Genomic DNA, 20,453 nt, shown 5'->3' with positions numbered 1-20,453 from the left:
CCTTTTAATCTTCCAGTTTTCTGAATGCCTTTTGTCCGTATTTCCCCTTCATAACCAAGTGTCCTCTTAAGCCTCAGTCAGCTGAATCACTGAACCTTCTTCAGGTTCTTTCCAAAGTCTTTTATCTTTTTCAAGTGTTCTGAGAAGTCAGTCATCAATATTTTATTTTAGGTAAGGATACATACAGGATGTCCACCCTTATAGAGCAGAGTTGTAGCCTACCACATAAGCAGGCAGGCATCATTGAATGTACCACAATCTGAAAACCCTGTAGTTAGGTCCGGGTTTTGCAGTCTGAAGTAGCCGCCCAACAGAAATGAGCATCTGATGGCGGATCTTCTGACATGGAGCTGAAATGGGACGGCAGCGTGGGGCCCAGGAGCAGTAGGGAGGTCCCCGTGCAAGAACCTGTGCTCTGCACGCTCTGGTCAGGATCACCTACGGGTTCCCAAACTCATTGAAGTGTTTGACAGAGTCCAAGTTGAGCCATGATGCCATTTGTAGGTAGTTATAGCAAGGTCATGTTTCTTTTAGTGAAAATGCCATTTATTTTGCATGAACTACAATTAAATGGAGTTTCATGCTAGAGGACTGACTTGCAATTTTTAAGCAACAAAAACCAGAATTTCCTTATTCATTGGAGGAGAGAGGGAAGACTTGCTCACCTTTTGCTTTGGTTGTAGTAGATGTAGTGTTAGATGGTTGTAGTAGGCGTAGTGTAGATTTAACATAGCCCAAATTTTATATGGCTGTGAATGACTTGTCTTCAGCTTGGATGCTGCTGTAATTTCCAGTAGCGGGGTCAAAGTAAAGGTGAGCCTTTAACTTCTGCACCCAGTGGTGCCCATCTTGCTACTTTTCCGTGCATACTACCAAGGCTTTTGAGTCGTGGATGCCACAGAGATGATGATGAAAGTACAATGGAGGAAATATGAGGGGAAGTGGGAACTTGTGTAGGTGTTCATCCTCGTTCATGGCGCTCGTTTGAAGAAGGGTGTGCTGTTTCCCTGGCAGTACGTGTCAGAGTAAGGGAACAGTGGCTGTCCTTCTCCTACATCTGCTCTACAGGGCCCCGGAGGGGCACGGGAGTGTTGTGGTCATTGCTCTTTGGTTGGGCTAGGTCATCCAAAAGAAGAAGGATGCAGGGAGGGGACAAAGTGGTGTTCTTTTAGACAATATATTCTTGTGAGCCTTAGAAAGCGTACATTTAATTTTTCCTTGATTTTACACATGAGTTTTTGGTAGCGGTGCTCCTTACTCCAGCTGTAGGACAGTCTTCGGGGAGGGGGAAAACAGCCATGTTGTGCTCCACCTTTGGATGACGTTGGGAAAAGTGGGAGATGGCTCTTTTAAATGCTTGACCTACCATCTATATAAGCAATGTTTTGCTAAATTCAAATGTTGTTTTTAATGCCAAGGACCTTTTTATCGTGACTGGTTGCGTAAGGACGCGCATGCATTGGGTGGGCAGGCAGCGACGGCAAGTCCTCTTGCTGCCTTCTGAAACGCTGCTCAGCCGGTGGTTTGTGAAGCTGCTTAGCAGACACAGCAGGCAACCAACCAGCTTATATCCTTCCCTAAAAAAAATAAAAGAAATTTAATTCTAGAAGCTCGTAGCAATAAAATTAAGTTGTCCTTTTAAAAGAATAAGTTCATTCATAGACAAGTTTCTCGTTATGCTGCTTCTTCCTTAAGAAGGCAAGTTTAAAGTGGGTTTAAAAATGAAATGATTCCTTGTGAAAATATATAAAACTGTCATAATTAAATGTAGATCTTAACTATTGCATGGTTATGGATCCGTTATGTTAAAACTCAGGTGTTAAAACTCATGGCTATGTCGCTCTGGCTCTCCATGTGTATAGGAAGCGGTGCCTGTCCCACACCGTAACAGAAAATGGTGTTCTTGTCTTCACAAACTGGGGTATTTTCAGCAGAATGAGCGCTGATTTTGTTCCGTATTTAAAAGGCCATGCTGATGGCAGTGGTTTGTGCGTAAACGCCAAGAAAAAGCTTGCTTTGAGCGAGAGTCATCCTTGTGACGTTGGGAAACCTTATCGTGCGTGGAGTGCTACAGGGATGGGGGATGCAGGGAAAATCTGCTGAAAATAAGCTGAAACCAGGACAATCCCTAAGGATTCGGGTGCTGCTGCTGAAAGGCTGATTCTTCCCGTTATCCACGCTCGCACCGATGGGCTTCCGTAAGAAAAGGGCTTTGTAGTTATTCTCAGTCCTCTATCAGCCTGCTACGTTTAAATATGTTCGTGTCGATGCAGCTTTAAAAAAAGAAAAGGAAAAGTTGGGGGGTTTTAATAGAAATCTGAACTCGGGTGTGTGGTTCGTAGCGTTTGCAGTAAAGAACGGAAAGGCAACACCTGTGCGCTTTGCAGGGATGAGAAAGCATTTCAGTGTAATTTCTCCGTGCTGGCCTGGATTCTGAATTTCTCTAGAAAACTGCTTGTCTTGAACGTTCACTTAAAATAGCACGCTGGTTTTTTCCTGTGCATCTTAATCGTTTTGAGCGGGTAACAAGTAACATCCTGCGTCCTAACGCACCTGTGTCTATGTGTTATTTGAAAGCAGAAGCACTGCGAGAGGGGGCTACAGAAAGCTGTGGGCTGCTTGCCCGTTTGAACGTATCCTTCTCTTCTCGGACCAGGGTCTGGGTTTCTAATAAACTGTTGAAAACACTGCAGCCTTTGAGCAATCCCTGAGATTTTTTGAGAGCTGTCGAACGCTTCCCTAGTACAGTTTGCTATTTAGCTGCTGGTTTTGCTGCTTTTATTTATTTATTTTTTTTTCATGACGCAGGGGATTGCGTTGTATATTTTGGGGCTTGACTGGTGACAGAAAGGAGTTGAGTAGCCTGTGGTTAATAAGCATTCGTTCATTTGCTGTTTAAAATGACCAGAATGAGTCCTTTTAGTAAAATTACAGCATACACTGTGGGACGGGTAATTCCTAAGAATTTTGTTTCACCTTCTCTTTTGATCTTAGGGAGTTAACATACCGTAGCTTAATTTCTAGATAAATGAGTACGTTAGATCTTGAGCTGTTTGTTTGAAGCTCCCGTTCTCGCGGAGCATGTATCCCAGAGCCTGCTGCCTTGCCTCCGCTCCGCCGTGCCGTTCTCCTCGGCGGTGCCCAGGCCAGCAACGTTTGCGCTGCTGCTTTTCCTCTTCCTAACGATAACGATTCCCTTCCCTCGCGAGCCGGCGGGACATGGGAGAGCAGGGGCTGGCCGCGGGTTCTCCGCGTGGTTTTGGCAGAGGACCAGCCTTCCTTCTCAGCAGCACATAGGTGACTTTGATCTCCCGGCTCCTCTCGATGTCTTTAGGAAGCTGACAGCGTTTCCTCGTAGCCGTAACTGCTTTTATCACACAATTCTTTTTCAAATGGCCTGGCTGTTTACCAGCTGGCACCGTCTCTACTTGCAAGCGAAACTTCACTTCAGTTCTCATCACATCATCTCGCCCGCTCTGCCCCAGGATCCCCTCCGTCTACACGAACGGCACCGCTGTGCTTTGACAGGAGTTACAATGGGAAAACGATTCTTCCTTGGTGCATCCGTGCAAGGAGGAGATGCGATGTCTGCTGTCCTCCTCAAAGTTTGCTGTTTAACTCTTGGCACTCCTGCTCCGTTGCTGGTTCGTCTGCTGGCGTTTGTTGCTGCCGATGCAGAGGTCGAGCCCTTTGCAGGCTCCAGAGAGAACCCCGTGAGAAGGTCCGGGCATCTGTGTAACCCCACCTTTGCAGCGTATCCCTCAAACTCACCCACGCCTATCTAGCTGGGTAGAATCCTTTTTTTTTTCCCCTCGTGGGCAGTTTTTCCTGTATAATCTCCGGATGAGACTTGCAGGCTCCTGCTCCATCTCCTCCATGTTTAATTCTCTTTTCTAAAGTATCACTTCCCTTGAAGGAAGTTTGTGGTGAGATTAGAGAGCAGCATGTGAGAAGTCCGTGTGGGTTTGTCTCTTCAGAACTCTATCAGATCTTCCTTCAACCTGACTTTTTGTCTTGGGTATCTGCTAAGATGAGGAGTTTCTTGTACCGACAGCGAGACAGATGGATCAAAGAGGTTCAGTTGCTGGATAATGCTTGAAATGAGGAGGCAGGTGAAATTATGTGTCCAGGAATGCCTTTTAAGAAGGGATCTATTGAGGAGTTTGTTGTTTTCTGGTTTTTATTGTTATTTATTGAGATGCTTTTTTCCCCATGGAAGCTCAGGTGGGTTTGGGTTGTCTACCTCCTAGCACACAAGGTAAGGTTTACCACAATTTGTATGAAGTCTACAGTAAGAAATAGTCCAAGCTGACTCTTTTGATTCCATTCTCCTTAATTTCAGTAAAAGCACTGGCATCATCCAAGACGCTCGTTTGTTAAAGACGTCATTGACTAAACCAACAAGAAGACAGAATAGGATAACGATTGAAAAGGAGACGGTGAAACCTGAGTGTCTCCCTTCGGAGCTTCTCCATCCTGCACAGGCTCGTCTCTTGGAGACACCTGTGCGATTGAGGTTTTTATTCCTGGCCTTCTCACGGGCGCTGTGACATGAACCCTTCACGTTCTCCTTAAGGATTTATCACGTGTTGTGTGTCTGGCAGCACCCTGTTTTATTTGTGAGGTGTTCGGCTGTGCTGCTGCAGCAGGATGTGATGCTGAAGGTGCTCAGGAGATCAGGGTGGTGCTGCACCCCCGGTCGAGAGTGCTCAAGTCTTTTGCAGTACTTTAGATGGGACCATCAGAAGTGCAGCTGGCTTGTAAGATCCAGATATTTAGCCGTGAAAGTTTCTATTTTTCCAAACTCTGATGTAGGGCTCTGAGGCTGCAAGCGGGAAAACACTTCAGAATGTTGGTTTCTGTCTATTGTTGATGGAATTTGGGATTTTTTCTTTTTCTTCAAGTAAAGAGACTTTCTTTTAATGTTTTAAATCTAAGATGGAGAAAGTAGGGTAAGTGGTCTGCTCTTCAAGTTTTTGGTTTTCTTATCATGAATAGAATTTGTATGTAGATCTCTCATAAGTTTTTAATAAATGCTAATGAGATCTTTTTGGTGGAGGTATTAGGATCAAAAAAGCTGATTATAGAAATCCAGAATCGCTGCGCCCTTATTATGTCTCCAGGTCTCAGTAGTAATCAGCAAAAAGTTTCTTCGCGATGAATGAGTGAGTGACATTTAAAGCTCCATCTGTTGCCTACGGTGCGGTGCCTCACGACGTGTTTCAATGGGTGATGGGATGATTAATTTTGGTTCCCATTCATGCCGCGTGAAATATTCTCGGAGCGGGGAATGACTCCAGCCCTTGCTGAACTGCAGCGTGCGTGGTGCTTGTAGGAAACCTCAGCTGCTGTTTACTCCCAGCTTGCGCGCCGAGAAGGGATCCAAGGCTGCGTTTGCATTCACCCACGCGGCTCCGTAGCAAGCTATGCAAAAATACCGGCGACTGCGGTGTACTGACCTGCCTGTTTTTTGAGGGATGGCTCCGGCGCCGCTGCAGCCTGCTTTTCCTTACAGACCTGCTGTGAGCAGAGGACTGGCCTGGCCCGTAGGTGAGGACCACCTCTGAAACAGTGGTTTCTTCTCCATCTCACTGTCCTTCAGGCTAGCTGCGCTGTGATGCTTAAGCTCCTTGTGCAATTCTAGCCTAAAATAACCCCCCTGGGGTCCTGGTCCTCTTCTTTGGGAGAGGAGAGGTAAGAATTAAGTAAAGCGGAAATAACGAAGCGCTTCTCCTTGCTGCCCCGCAGCACCCTGCCATCCCAGCTCCGCACGCGGTCCTTTACTTTGTCCTGGCGTGGTACGAATTCACGGAGGAGCGTAGCAGGGCTGTGCCTTCATCCCGCCCCCGTACGATGCTCGTGATGTGCCGCGGAGGATGTTGGCGTCCTGGGTGCTGCCCCACCGCGACCTCCTGCTCCCACCACCTGCGTGGGGTCCGGGGCAAGATTTGGGGCTCCTCTAGTACAGCCTGCTGAGATCTTTTTAAGAGAGTAAGCTGAATATAGATGGTAATGTGGGTTTTTTTTCCCCTCACCTATTAACTTCTGCTTATATTTGGGGCATCCAGCGTGCCGTCGATTAAAACCAACTAAATCTCAGGCGCTCCAAGGGTGCTGTGCCGTGTCGTCATCTGCTTCGTTCCGCTTTACACACAAAATACGTTTCTTTTATCCTGGCACTGCAGTCAGATACTGCAGTAGCTTGTTTCTATTAATAGCTCTGATCTCACCATCTCTTAGCGTTTCGGCGAGTTTTGACATTTTCGGAAGTAGAAGCCACGCTGGAAGAGAGTGCCTCGGCTGGCGGAGGGGCTGCTGGCACCCCTGCCCGCTGCTGCCAGCACCGTGCAGGCAGAGCGGGCAGTTCCTAGCAGGCGGGAGGGGAAAAACGACACGACTTAATTTGTAATAATCTAGCAACGCTCAAATAACACAAGTCTTCCTTCCAGAATAAGCCACTGCAAACGGTCCCCCGGCTGCGCTTGAAGCGAGCCGTTGCTCCCTGCCTCGTTTCCCGGCCGATTTCAAGCAAAAGGAAGGCGGCGGGTTTTAGAAACGGCGTTTCGCGACTTTGAAGCCTGCCTGCGCCGCGCTCCTGACGCGCCAAAGTCGTTTCTGCCGGCAACGACCTGGTATTTGAAGGCTTTGCAGAATAGAGGAAATTTTTTAAAAATCAAAAGCTGTTGCCAGACAGCAAGGGCAGCCCCCAGGAAATAAAGTCGGTGGAATAAACACATGATTTTTTGCTTCTGCCCAGGGATGAAAGCAGCTGAAAATAATGCTTAGAAGGGGGAGGTCTGTGTTTGCTCGGTATCCCACAACTCGGGCCGTGCCGGATGCCGGGGAGGGATGGGGTTGTCTCCGGCAGCTGCTGAGAGCTTGGGGATGCTGAGCACAGGCTCTTGCTTGTCTATTATTTTTTGTGTGTGCGTTTGCTGAAAGTCTGACGTGCCGCTATTGGCAGAATCTGTCTGGAGGGCAATGCTTGCCCGCCAGTAATTAGAAAGTGAACTCATTAGTTAGAAATAAAGCCCAAGTCCGGGGAGGGGAGGGGGGAAGCTGAGGCAATGGTTTCTGGAAAGCACTGGCCGGGAGGTTCAGCTGCAGCCGAGCAGCGTCCCGTCCCGTCCCCTCCCTGGTGTGCAGCCGCTTGGACGGGCACCAGCGACCATGGAGTTACCGTAGGAGCTGAAATATTCTTTTATTGGGGTTTTGTGCGCTCTGTCTCCTAAACCCGCTCTCACAGACACGTGGTGGTACGTCCGTACTTTATTTACTGCTGGGGCGGCGGCGGGGTGTGTGTGTGTGTGCTGCTTTTCTTCCTCCAGCCTTGGCCAGACGCTCATCCCCAGCGCTTCGCAGCAGATTTGGGGAGGTTGATGCGATTTCTCCCTTCGAGCCGAAGGGAACTGCCCCGTAAAGAGGAGCAGAGCGGCTGGGAAGGAGCTGTGCAAATTCGGTGGGACTCGCTCCGTGCCGGAGGGAGGGCGGTCTCGGGGAGAACGTTTCGTGCACTTTCCATTTGAAGGTGATGTTGTATTTAAAATGCGAGAGAGGCAGTTTTCTGTCCTGCTTAAATGGGGGGGGGCGGGGGGGAAGAGTCAATCTGGCAACAGCTTTTGCTTTTTAAAAAAAGAAAAAAACTAATATGGGAAATATTTTAAAAGTTCAGCTTAAGTAAAGGTTATGCTGAAATGAGATTTGAATTTAAATCTTTGCTTCAAATATCCCGTGTCCGTCTCGTACAGAAATTTTGTTTTAGTGTGTTTTCAGGACTGAATCCTTCCATATTTTAGTCCTTTAAGGACTTGCATGAAAATGCTGTGTCAGAGAAGGGGAAGAAAATACAGTTATTACTGTTAGTTTTATTTAAATATGTATGCACGTATTTCAGTAGCGTCACCTTCCCCTAACCCCTTCCAAAATGCTCAGTACTTGCAGAAAAGTTATTTTCCGTTTTGGAGCGTGGAAGAAACTCAGCGTATGACTTCTCCGATAACGTGTTTCTCTGCAGCCTATCTGTGAAATGATTTTAATGTCCCTTTTTTTAATTTTTTTTTTTTTTTTGGTAGCAAACACACCCTTGCTTTGAGGTTGGAGTTTATCACTTTATTTACAGCAAGTGTGTTTAACGACTTAAATGTATTTAAGACAACTTCCACTCAGTGTTACGGGCAAGCTGCGAGATGTCAAATTTACAGTCCCAACCACGAGGCCGTTCTGTGCCAGCGATCGATGGGGACTAGAATGCTTTAGGTCTTAATTAACGTATAACAGTCTTTGATGCATAGCCATGTTTTATTTATTTTGGGAGGGGAAGAACCAGCAGAGTGTTTCTAACTTGGTATAAAAATAATGGCAACTTGACTGTGAAAAAAACCCTCCTATGTCCCTAGGTTAAAAAAAAAAAAAATAAAAAAAAATAATTCCTCATGTTTTTTCCTTCTGTTCCTACAGGGAAGGAAAAGGCAGGCAGAACATGAGATAGTTTATTATTCATAATCGCGATCTTGTCTTCTAATTCATGGGTTTGGCATTTCTCATTAAAACTCTGAATATAGTCTTTGTGCTTTTGCTAACGTCATGAATCTGATTGTATTAATATGTTCTCAAGGCAGAACCTATAAAAGCAATTTTCTAGTCTACCATAAAATATTCATAAGAATACAGGCTTTTTTGTTTTGATGATGTGTTCATTAAGCAGAGAAGGTTTTATTGTTTTCGGGAGGGCTCTGTAGGTCAGAAGCGCTCGCCGCTTCTGCGGGGAACTCATGGCATTTCAAATAGGGGGTTTTTGAGACTGAAATAGTAAGAGTCGGGGATGACGCAGCCTCCGCCGGGACTCTGAATGGGAATTGTGGTCGCCATCTCTGCAGCTGGCGCGTCGGGCGTTTCGGGGGGGATGAGACCCTTCGGATGGGAAATACGAGGTTCGTCAAGTTTTCTCGGGACCGTTATCCAGCACGGCGCGAGTTAAGGCTCTAATTAGGGAGTAGATGAGGAGTCGTTTTAGCACAAGACACAATCACGAGTAGCAGCGTATTCCTTCTGACTGAAGTTGGATTACTTTTAACGTGTTGAAGGCTTTTATTTTCCGCTTTTAGGAAACGCAGTGTTCGGATCATAAAGGTGCGTGTAGGAGAACGCCCGCGGATTTCAAGGAAAGTTGCGTTTAGCCTAAATCGCGTTGACAAATTCAGTGAGCTGTAGTGAAGAAAAACAGATTTACGTCGAGACCGGGTAAGCGGGAGCAAGTGACTGCTACCTCTGTATTAGTAACACTGACCTTTAGTCCACGTGTAGGAAAGACGGGAGATGTTATTGCCAGGTGCTCAGAAATCTTTGGCTGGACGTAAAAATAGTCAATGCATTTAAAAGGCTTGTGATTCACGGAGTCCGCTGCGCTGTTTGGTTTACTGACTCATTGGGTTTGATCCTCTAGGATTAACTGTTTCGAGCTCTCCTGGAACCTCAGGGGCCATAAAGTTGCGTTAAATCATACTCCAGATTATCTGTGGGGAGTTTTGGGGTGTCTGTTCTTCCGTTGGGGTGTTGCTTTCCCATCTCTATGGGTTTGATTTGGTGGGGGGGAGAGAACTGAATTGTACAGTTCTGTTTCGTCGTCTTCTAAATGTGGATTTAAATCATGCTGGGAAACGGCTGCCCCTGGTGAAACGGTGCTGCAGCCCGTGGAGCTCCCCGAGATTTGCCACCCGATAAAATTATTGCTGTTCCAGGAATAGGTACTGGGCGTCTTCTGCGACATACAGGAATTACATTAGTAACGCTCGGGGTATAATACCCATATGCAGATGGTTAAAATGGATTTTTGATAGCCACGGTGCATCATATTCTTGAAGGTCGATGGCTTTTGGGGGGCTGCTTTTGTTTGTTTTGTACAAATACGTGTTAGTTTGCATTAGGACTCTCCTTTTTTTTGTTCTCTCTTTGCCCGTTTTCCATATACACCCGACACAGTATGGAATTTTTGCTGGCATGGAAACTTTATCTGACTTTCCTAGAACACGTCCTGTTCCCCACGGTCCTTGGGACACCCAGTGGTTTCGGATCGGGCTGTCATGGGGCTGCCTGTGCTTGAGCAGTGCCGGAGGAACCCAAAACGTTCTTATGTCGCTCCGAAATCCTGACAAACCTGGATTTAATTTAAAGCATCGCATCTGAGATGGGAAGTTTCTGAAGCGATAGTCCGTGAAACGAAATAGCCTCCGCGGGGCTGGTTTTGAGCTGTCAGCTCCCACTCGTGCGCGGGGAAAACGGATGAAGGGTTTTTTCTGTGCGAGCGGCTGCAGCAGTTGCCATAGGGATGCTCCGTGGGCAGGAACGGGAAGGGGCTGACCACGCTACCGACCACGTAGGGGAGCATTGGCTGTTCCCAAGGAGGGCTTGGAACACGTTGTTTAGGTGGGGTTGAATGCTTGTTTATAGGTGAGAGCGTGGCGTTCTCCCCAAAACCCTCGGCTGTGGCTCGGCGACCCGTGGCGAGGAATCCCAGCTCCGGTCCTGCGGGGGAGAGAGGGGAGCAGGGAAAAGGCCACAGGAAGGAAAACAATAGGGAAGCGGAGGGAAGAGCTTGTGGGTTGAAAAATAGCAACACTTCCAGTAATGTGACCTTTTGCAGAAAATGTTTCCATCCAAAAAAAAAAAAAAAAAAAAAAAAAGTCTTCTCCTCCCCAGCAGAAGCTGGGCGTAGGGAGGGGGAAGCACACTGCTCTTGCGTGCGTACTGCGGTCCTGCAGCCTGCTTTGGGGGGGGTCACGTGTGACGGAGCGGGAGGCAGCCCCTGCACCCCATGTCTGCGGGCAGGACCTGCCCACAGGGTGCTGGGCAGGAGGGACGGCGTGGCAGGGTACCAGGTGTCTGCTGGGTCCTGGGCTCGGTGGGAGGGTGGGTGGCGTGGCTTTCCTACCCTTGGAGGAGTGCCTGGGCACACGGGGTTTCTGGAGGAACAACCTGCTGTGGGGTGCACAAATCCACAGCCCCTCTTCTCATAGAATCATGGAATGGTTTGGGTTGGAAGGGACCTCAAAGCCCATCCAGTGCCACCCCCTGCCATGGGCAGGGACACCCTCCACTAGCCCAGGTTGCCCAAAGCCCCATCCAGCCTGGCCTTGAACCCTGCCAGGGAGCCAGGGGCAGCCACAGCTTCTCTGGGCAACCTGTGCCAGGGCCTCACCACCCTCACAGGGAAGGATTTCTGCCTCACATCCCATCTCCATCTCCCCTCCTGCAGCTTCAGGCCATTCCCCTTGGCCTGTCACTCCCTGCCCTTGTCACCAGCCCCTCTCCAGCTTTCCTGGAGCCCCTGCAGGGACTGGAAGGGCCTCTAAGGTCTCCCCGCAGCCTTCTCTTCTCCAGGCTGAACAACCCCAACTCTCTCAGCCTGAGGTCTCCAGAGCAGAGGTGCTCCAGCCCTCCCATCATCTCCGTGGCCTCCTCTGCACTTGCTCCAACAGCTCCATGTCCTTCTTGTGCTGGGGACCCCAGAGCTGGACGCAGCACTGCAGGGGGGTCTCACCAGAGTGGAGCAGAGGGGCAGAATCCCCTCCCTCGACCTGCTGGTCACGCTGCTGGGGATGCAGCCCAGGACACAGTTGGCTTTCTGGGCTGCAAGCGCACGTTGCTGGGTCATGTGGAGCTTTTCATCAACCAGCACTCCCAAGTCCTTCTCCTTGGGACTGCTCTCCATCCATTCTCTGCCATCCTATAGTTGTGCTTGGGATTGCTCCGATGCATGTGCAGGACCTTGCACTTGACCTTGTTGAACTTCATGCAGTTCACATGGGCCCACCTCTCCAGCCTGTCAAGGTCCCTCTGAATGGGATCCCTTCCCTCCAGCGTGTTGACCCACCACACAGCTTGGTGTCGTCGGCAAACTTGCTGAAGGTGCACTTGATCCCACTGTCCATGTTGCTGACAAAGATGTTAAACAGCGCCAGTCACGGTACCAACCCCTGAGGAACATCACTCGTCACTGTTCTACACTTGGACATTGAGTCGTTGACCACAACTCTTTGAGTGTGACCATCCAGCCAATTCCTTATCCACCGAGTTGTCCATCCATTGAATCCATGTCTCTCCAATTTAGAAACAAGGAAGGTTTCTCCAGAAACTGTAAGGAGTTCAACTTGGATACTTTTGGCTCTATAGGACACCCTCTTTTTTGCATCTTTATTTTCAAATAAAAGCAATGTTTTGGGGTTTTTTTAGTGTGTTTTCAGTTTCCTGCTCTGAATTTCTCTGCTTTTGAAGAAGTGATGATATTCTCCCTGAAACTGGTCTTGTGTAGACTGAGCAAAATCTCTATGTTCATCTCTTGGTATGTGATTTGTTTGTTTGTTTGCCGCCTTCAGCTCCAGCAGCATTGACCTGGCTGTGCTTTTTAAATCCCCACCGTTCTGCTCAACGTCCCCCTTTCCAAGGAGCTGCTGTCTGGGATGGAGCCGCCTGTCCCGCGGTCCCCGTCCCTGCATTGTGACGTTGCCCTTGGCACTGGGGCATTGCATTCTGCTTTACTTGGGGCAACCTTAAAAAACCACCCTAGTTTTTTATGAATTATTCCACCATTTTTTTTTTATTTTGTTTTCTTTTTATGCACCTCTGTGATTCATTTAGCTTCAGATTTTACCAGCATCAACTTCATACGCATTTCTCCGTTACTGGCAAAAATAAATAAACGGGTAGGATTTGGGGAAAACCCAATTAAAAACTCTTTCTCTGGGATCGATGACACTAATGTCCAGATAGAGGTTATGTGTGGGCATTTGCCGGGTATCACTCTGGCTCTCCCTGGGGGATGGCACAGCAGGCTTGAAGTGAAATAAGACTTTAATTTTGTATAAAATGAAAGTTCCTCTTCAAGTACTATTTCCACGGGCGATGTACAGGTGGTGAAAGCTGGCAGTCCGTCTTAGTAAAACTGTTCCTTAAACTTTTTGCAGGATTTCCATGCTTTTTCCTCTTGAATTGTTTGCTTCGCCAGCTAGTTTATTTGCAGGCGGATAGAAATCAGGTTTTGCGTAGTAAAACTGCTTTTACTTTTGCTTTGGAAGGATGTCTGTCCTGCTGGGGCTGGTCTTGTGGTGGCTTGTACCGATGGCTTCAGAGTAGGGTGGCATCTCTACACCCGTGAGATCTCATAGCAAAGGCAAACCCCAGGTAACCCAACCCACCAAGGCAAAAAAACCCTCCCTTTATTTTCCAGTTTTGTTGAAGCTCAGTGTTTTTGAAGGATTAGCCTCTTTTACTCTGCAGATGATGTTCATTCAGAGGTATCAGAAGAGCTGTTGAGTGACTGCACCGTAGAGGCATGAAATGTGGCAAATGTAGGGAGTACGTGTGAAACGCAGAACTGTCAGTCAGGTGGAATTTAGAAATTTTTAGTCATTCATGAGATGGCAGTCATTATTTTTTTAACAGAAACAAGCTGAGTTCAGTTATTGCAAAGGTATTTTTTTGTAGATGGCTGTGGCTGCTCTTTTTTACAACAAGCCCCTTGTCTTCAGGGAGATGCTTCTTGTGGAAGCAAAGATAATCAAGATAATCAGATAATCAAGGTGATAGTTATCTCTTTTTTCTTCTCTTGGCATACACAGAATCACCGAATCGTTTTGGTTGGAACAGACCACCTCTTGGTACACGTTACTGCTCTCTACCCTAGTCTTGGTTGTGGTTCAGGGTTTTCCCACTTGGAGTCTGACCGGCAGAGGCAAGTCTTTGCGTAGTCACCGTCTGGGCACCTGCTTCCTATGGCCGCCTGCTCTGCAGCGTCCCTGCGCTGCCCGAGACACGTTTGCACCTTTCTGGTGGCTGCAGGGAGTGAGTCCAGTCTGTCAGGGAAGCACTTAACAATTTTCCCAAGATGTTTCGTTACCCGTTTGCTTTTGGCTAAGCTCCTTTCCAAACCTGGTTATAAAGGATAGAGCACCCAGTGTTTTTCTGCCTAAGTTTCTTACCTTGGGACCCTCGTGTTCCTGACTGGAGGAGTCCAACAGTTGATCCGTTTTAAGTCAAGATTGATCCTTTCTGCCAAGTCTTAGATTAATCTTCATCCTTCTTATTTCAAGTGATGCTGGAAGAGGGGAACGGAGGTGTACGTTTTGAATGCACAGATGTAGAATGGTATCAAGACGGGTCAAGCGCAATGCGTTGAAGTCCTTTGCTTTTAGAAACCGCGTGTGTTTGTAGGAGGTGGTGGCTGGAGGAAAACTCTGAATTCCTGTAGTGCTTTTTTACTGTTTCAAAATCTAAAGTGCAAGCTGAATGAGTGCTATTCTTGATTCAATCCCTGGTTCCTCAAGGTTTTTGCTGGACACAGCGTGAGAACTAGATCCCTGTGCGAACGGGGAATACACTCATCTCTTCTGTTGTGCTTTCGTATTGTAGTTGATGTGACCACAGCACTGCCCTTGCAAGTTGCACCCACTTCAGTCCCGATGGATCTGCGCTTGGACCACCAGTTTTCCATGCCCGTGACGGAGCCAACGCTGCGGGAACAGCAGCTTCAGCAGGAGCTCCTGGCGCTCAAACAGAAACAGCAGATCCAGCGACAGATCCTCATCGCCGAGTTCCAGCGGCAGCACGAGCAGCTCTCCCGGCAGCACGAGGCTCAGCTCCACGAGCACATCAAAGTAAGCGATGGGCAGCCCTGCCCTTGGGTGGCGTGCGAAAGCATCCCCTCGCCGCGAGGAAATGCACAAACTAATTTATTTTGGGGTTGGAGATACCGTGGTGGACTTGGTAACCTCAGTTTAGAGAATGATCTTTGGTAAAGGGATGTGAGTGCCGAGAATCAAAAGGGGGATAGGGTGAAGGAGAGGAAGCGAGGTAAGCTGGTGTCATGTTAAATGTTATCCACAAAAGTCCTGCGCCCCACTGCCAACAGGTGGCTTGCTTTCCCTGGATTTGGAAAATTTCGGTAGAATTTAACCCAAGAGGAGGGCTTTTAGGTTACCTGTTACTAATATCACATATGTGGGAGTAGAATGGCGTAGAAACTGCTCACTGGACACATGCCGGCGACGCAGGATGCGAACCAGACCTTTGGGCCTTAGCGTCTCTGCGGGAATAGGAAACACGGATGCAGCGGGTGCCGGTAGGTCTGCACGCTGTGAGGGTTTCGGAGTCGCACGGTGCAAGTTCGACACCGGCCGGGTGCTTTGGGGACGGAGGGGAAACTTAATGCACAGGGTAAGTCGGAAGCGCAGTTTAGAAGATGGCTGTTGCGTGGTGAAAATGTTAGACGTTATATGAATATTTCACAGCGAGAGACCATTGCGATGGTAACGTAAGCTTTCAGAATTGCTAATACACTCTCTTTTCAAAGGGGGATTAGCGCTGCACACGGTAAATAGCGTTAATGTAATATTAAAAAGCAACCTCGACTCAACCTTATATAACTTTCATTTTAATACAAAATACGTGTCAGAGTGGGGAGGACAGGATTAAAAGTTAATGGTGTATTATTTACAGACTTCTCGAACGCAGCTACGAGCCAGGGCTTGTAAGGACAGTTGCTGTTTGAAGAGCGGTGAGGAGCAAATGCCGTGTCCTTAGTGGGTCCTCCGTGTTCTCCTCAGGACAAAGACGTGGGGAGGTGCATGCGTGTAAATGCGCTTATATGTACGCTCATACGTACGCCTAACAAGTGTAGATATGTGCGTATATGTACGTAGTTACGTATGGATACGCACGTGTCTGTGTGTACCCATTTGTGCATGAACAGCACAAGAGCAGCCGCAGCATCTGCGGTTCATGTAGTACGTTCAAGAGGAAAGGATGGGAAAAACCTGGGGCAAATATTTCCCTTATTTCCTCATAATTGCATGTGCCTTTAGATATTTGTCTGTTAAAAATAAGAAAGGGTCGTCCAGATTTCATGGACGAGCTCTAAGCACTGCTGATAGGAACACATTTGCTCTCATTTATATTAAAAATATGACTGATTCTGGTAGAAGTCTGCGTTAGGAGGAAGTTGAGATCTGATTTAGAGCAGCCAGTTAGCACAGTATATCTAGACCATTAGGTAATGAAGTTCTTCCTCTAATGTGTAAGCTTGGCTGGATGAAAAACTTAAAATAGGAATGATACAATCCTGTGTGAAAACGGATGACCTGCAAGGTGATCTCCCATTGTAGTAAGTGCGTCATCGTGCCCAGATTTGCTTTAAAAATAAAACAACGCGTTATTGAAATAAACCCCGTGATATCTCACAAATAAAATAAACCCAAAACCGTACACGAATGTGTCGTTACGATGCATTTTTTGGGGGAAAATATGCTTCTTACATATGTGTTCATCCCATATCTACATGACTCTCTGATTAAACCAACTTTCAGAAACTGGCAGCTGTGTTAAGTGCAGGGAAGCTGTTATATTGTCCAGAGAACTAAAATTTATAGCCTCGCATTTAGATTTTTTGAACTTCGAGCTGTTCAACCCCTTTAGACTCTTGAAAAAAGCAGGGGGGATATTAAAGCAAATTAAAAAACCCCACCTTTTATCCTGTGTAAGTGAAGCACTAGGGTTTAAACTGTGAAATTTGGTATAGAAATAGTCCTAAGTGAAGATCCAGAGCTCTTTTGGAGAAATTAAGGTGGGTTTTTTTTGTTTGGTTTTTTTTTGTTTGTTTGTTTGTTTTTTTAAATGTGAAAGGCCTGAGCAGACGTGCTACTGCTGGGCATCTCTCTGGCGTGGGCATCCGTCGGTCATCTTTTCTGTTTCCTCAAACGCTGAATCTTTTGGCTGAATCCATGAAGGAAACAGCAAATTCTTTACATCCTCTTTGGGAGCTCAGAAGAAGTTAGCTTCATCTGATGATTGGCTTATGGCGTCGCTGACGAGATTAAGAATTTCATTAGTCTCCTGTCTCCAAAGGGAACCGTTCGATATGCACAAATAGTTTAGACTGAGCGATGTAGTTGTGAGATTCTTCAGCTGAAAGTGTTTTGCAGCCTGAGTTTTTACAGTATTGTAATGAAAATATTGTGTGCTCGTCACTTTTACAAACATATATTCCCAAGTTTCTTCTTCAGGTGGAGGTGAAGTCTCACTTCAGGTAAGAAAACGCTTGGGAACCTAAACCCACCCAGATTTCTGTGGATAAAGACCATGCATAACGACCGATGACCGGAGGGAGCTTGCAACGTGCCTTGCTGCTGCACCAGGTTTGGTTCTTGGACATCTTCAGTGTCTTCCCTGACTTTTGGGCTTGGTTTTTTGATTCAGAAAGCAAACTTTCAGCAGCTATTGCAGGGTGATTGTCCATCTTGCAAACTTGCTTTCCAAAAATTTTGAGGCTCCTCCAGTTTTGTTAAGAGTTTCCAGCATCAGAACAACCTCAAAATGTAATGAAACAAACCAAAAATGTAAAACGCAAGCATCAAAGCTCTGAACGGACTCTGATGTCAAACAAAATGGCAGTTCTTTGACTTTCTCCCTGGCGCTTGTTTCCTTGGAGGTGATCGAGGCCTTCATTAATCATAGTATTAAATTCTGCTATGGCTTTGTAAACTATTTCTGCGAAGGGGGAAGAATTTCAGCTTCTTACTATGGGTTTTTTTTTTTTTAAATCAACAAGTGCAAAGCATTTACTTGTTGTTTGTGTACTTGAGCGGCAATTTCTGTGCTTCGACCAGTGGTACGCCTGTTTCTAAATCCTTTTGCTTCCAGTTCCCAGATTGTAAGCATATTTTGGAGGCAGCAGACCAGCCTCTGGGTACAGTTACACATGCAGAGCAACCGTTGCATTGGATCCCTCTTTTGGCAAGACGTTCAGGTTCAAGTACCTTCACGCTCTCCCACTTATAGACGTTGAATAGTTCTGTTCGGCAAGAATTCAGCAGCTGGGCATCTGCTGCTCAAAGTGAAAAAAAAAAAAAAAATTTGTTTTGATGCGTTTCTTAAGCAGCTCTTCTGTTTTTTTGGACAGCCAGCATTGCTAAGTTACAGCAAACAGCACTACGAAGATTTTAAGGAGCTTACTCATCTTAAATGTTAAACCCTTAGCTAGTGCAACAGGAATCACGTTTTGTGTTTTTCTTTCTTTTATTGCTTTGGTGTCGGTGTGAACAGAGGAACTGTTCTGACTCGATGTGGATTTAGAGGGGGGAACATCTCTCCCTCCCGCCCCCCAAACAAAGCACTAGTATAAGAAATACATTAAGGTCGTCTTAAGTAAATGAAATTTGGCTTGAAAAATGCTGGCATGTCTGTCTTGTTTTTCTATTCAAGTAGATAAATTTTTCCTATTGACATCTGAAGTTTTGGTATTTTCTAGAACTTGGTTTTGTTCCAGCAGCCCAGTTTTAATTGTCTGATCTAGTGCAAGAGGAGAAGACGACGGGACGGTCGCGGTCCTTCTGCCTGCCCATGCGATCCCTTCCCTTGTTCCCCCTCGAGCAGTCCTTGCGTTCGTCGACGTTGTATTTTGGAAGAAATGGCCTCCACGTAAAGGTGGCAGATTCCAGAAGATCACGCAATTTGGAGAGCCAGGCTACGAGTGAAGGAATGTTTGTGGAAGGGAGGTATAATGGACGCAGTTAGAGCTCGGCGCACGGAGGAACTGGGATCGTTGCACGCGGGGAGTAACGAGAAAACCCTGACATGTTTAGGGAAAATAAGCCGAGCCTTATGAAGACTTCACACCATATGGAAATAGAGAAAACTGTCTTTCACAACTACAGCGCAGCTTTGCAGATTGCCGAGGCTTGACATCCGAAAGCGGAGCGGGAAAGGAAGCCGGAGCTGGTGAGCACCGGAGGCTGCTGCGGGCTGGCTGGAGGCAGAGGCGACGGCTCCTCTCTCCCGTAGCCGCTTACCTTCAGCGAGATGGATTTTCCACTCAGGCGTGCCTCGCCAGATGTGTAACAATATTTATAGCCTTTAAATCTGCCTTCCTAAACAAAACAAAGGATGGAATAAGGAGCCTGGCGCCCGGGCCGTTGCCGGTGAGACGGTGGAAAGCCTCTCCGCAGGTCCCAGTGTGAGCTTTGCTTGACCTTTGATTGCAAAGGAATCGGCAGTGAATTTTTTCCTTTGTGAGTCACTCATTCCCGGCCAAGATCAGCTGGAAGTTACCAAAAGCTTTTCCATTTGCCTTTTGGTCAAGGGCCGAAGCGAGCTGATTGAAGAGGGGCAAGATCCACGTTTTGGCAGGGTGAGCGGCACCCTGGGCGATGTGAGCTCAGCGGAGAAGCGACGGACGTGGTGGGTAATGCGGTTTAATCTCCTCCATCCCTGCGCTGCCCGAGCCTGGAGCAGGACTCTTCCCAGCTCTGGCTGTTTTATAGCTAAAGCCGGAAACTTATTCAGGATGCTGACGCGCGTCAGCGTTAGCACATGACGGCAGACACCAGAAGAGTCCTGATGGCGATGGGATAGCGCAGGCAAGCAGCTGAGCCTCACAGCTCCTCGTTGGACCTGAAATCCTAACCTGGAGGCGTGCAAAGATGTTAATTCGGTCCTGCAATGCTGTTCCTGGTTTTCCCGTCGCCTGAGAAAAGAGTGTTTGTGTGCATCGGTAGCAGAGGGAGCACGAGGCTGTGCGCGCGGCGTGTGCGGGACGGTCGAACAAGTCACGGGTTTGAGTATAAGCAGCAACAGCGAAAGGAGCTTTGTAACGATGTTCATCGAGGAGTGATTCTGCAATTGTTTTCTTTTTTATTAACACAGCGATTCCCTACATTTAACAGTATGCTGTGCTGCTTAATGGCTTTACGCCAATAAATAAAAATACGTGGAATGTTTTCAGACATTGGCTTTTATATATATAGCAACGTTCGGATGAAGCCTGAGGAGATGGTTTTGTTAGTTTTTGCTGGTTTCAAATGACTTTTTTTTCATTGGCATAGCTTCTGAGCCCTGATTGAGAGGTGATAACGCATCCGAGGTGTTAGCCCCTTGTTCGGAGACATGGGGTGAAACTCTCTTATTTTTGTTTTGGAGAGTAAAAGTATTTCAGGGAATCTTCCAGACAGATTTTGCGATGCTGTAAAGAAAATTTTATTTTTTTTTTCCAAAGATATGTACACTTAAGAGGTGTGCCGCTGATGCTAAAGTGAGAAACTGCTCTTCTGGAGCCACCTGCCCTTGGAATGGCAGGTTTGCTTGCAAGATAGCTCGTTGGGCACAAATCACATCGTCTTTTAGCGTGGCTGCTCTCAGCGTAGCCCTGATAGTGCCTACAACCTCTTTTTGGTGGCCTCTCTGTGTCGATTCCTACCTAACAGGACAAAACGTGCTCGTTTCGAATCCGCTGATGGGGTTGATGTCATCCACGTCTCCCTTGCAGCTCTGCTGGGTGGCACCTTCCCCGTGTCCCCGGGCTGGGGACGCTGAAGGTGGCACCTTGGTTCCTGCAAAGCATCTCCTTCCCCCTGTGTCCTGCTCCTCGCGGTGGACTCTGGAAGGGCAAATTTCCATTTTACCCACCCCGT

At 47.3% G+C, this 20,453-nt stretch overlaps 1 protein-coding gene across 22 annotated transcripts in view; it reads left to right on the top strand.

Moving 5' to 3' along the window:
- HDAC4 (histone deacetylase 4) overlaps positions 1-20,453 on the top strand; it is a 248,173-nt gene that overhangs the window by 121,604 nt on the left and 106,116 nt on the right. For all 22 annotated transcript variants that reach the window (XM_054829930.1, XM_054829923.1, XM_054829925.1 and 19 more), the window contains one exon: positions 14,404-14,648. In XM_054829930.1, the coding sequence (XP_054685905.1) occupies positions 14,404-14,648 (245 nt within the window). The remainder of the gene's footprint in view (positions 1-14,403; positions 14,649-20,453) is intronic.

The sequence above is a fragment of the Grus americana genome, chromosome 6 (genome assembly GCF_028858705.1).
Source record: "Grus americana isolate bGruAme1 chromosome 6, bGruAme1.mat, whole genome shotgun sequence".
Taxonomy (NCBI): domain Eukaryota; kingdom Metazoa; phylum Chordata; class Aves; order Gruiformes; family Gruidae; genus Grus; species Grus americana.
This window is presented reverse-complemented; position numbering and strand designations above follow the sequence as displayed.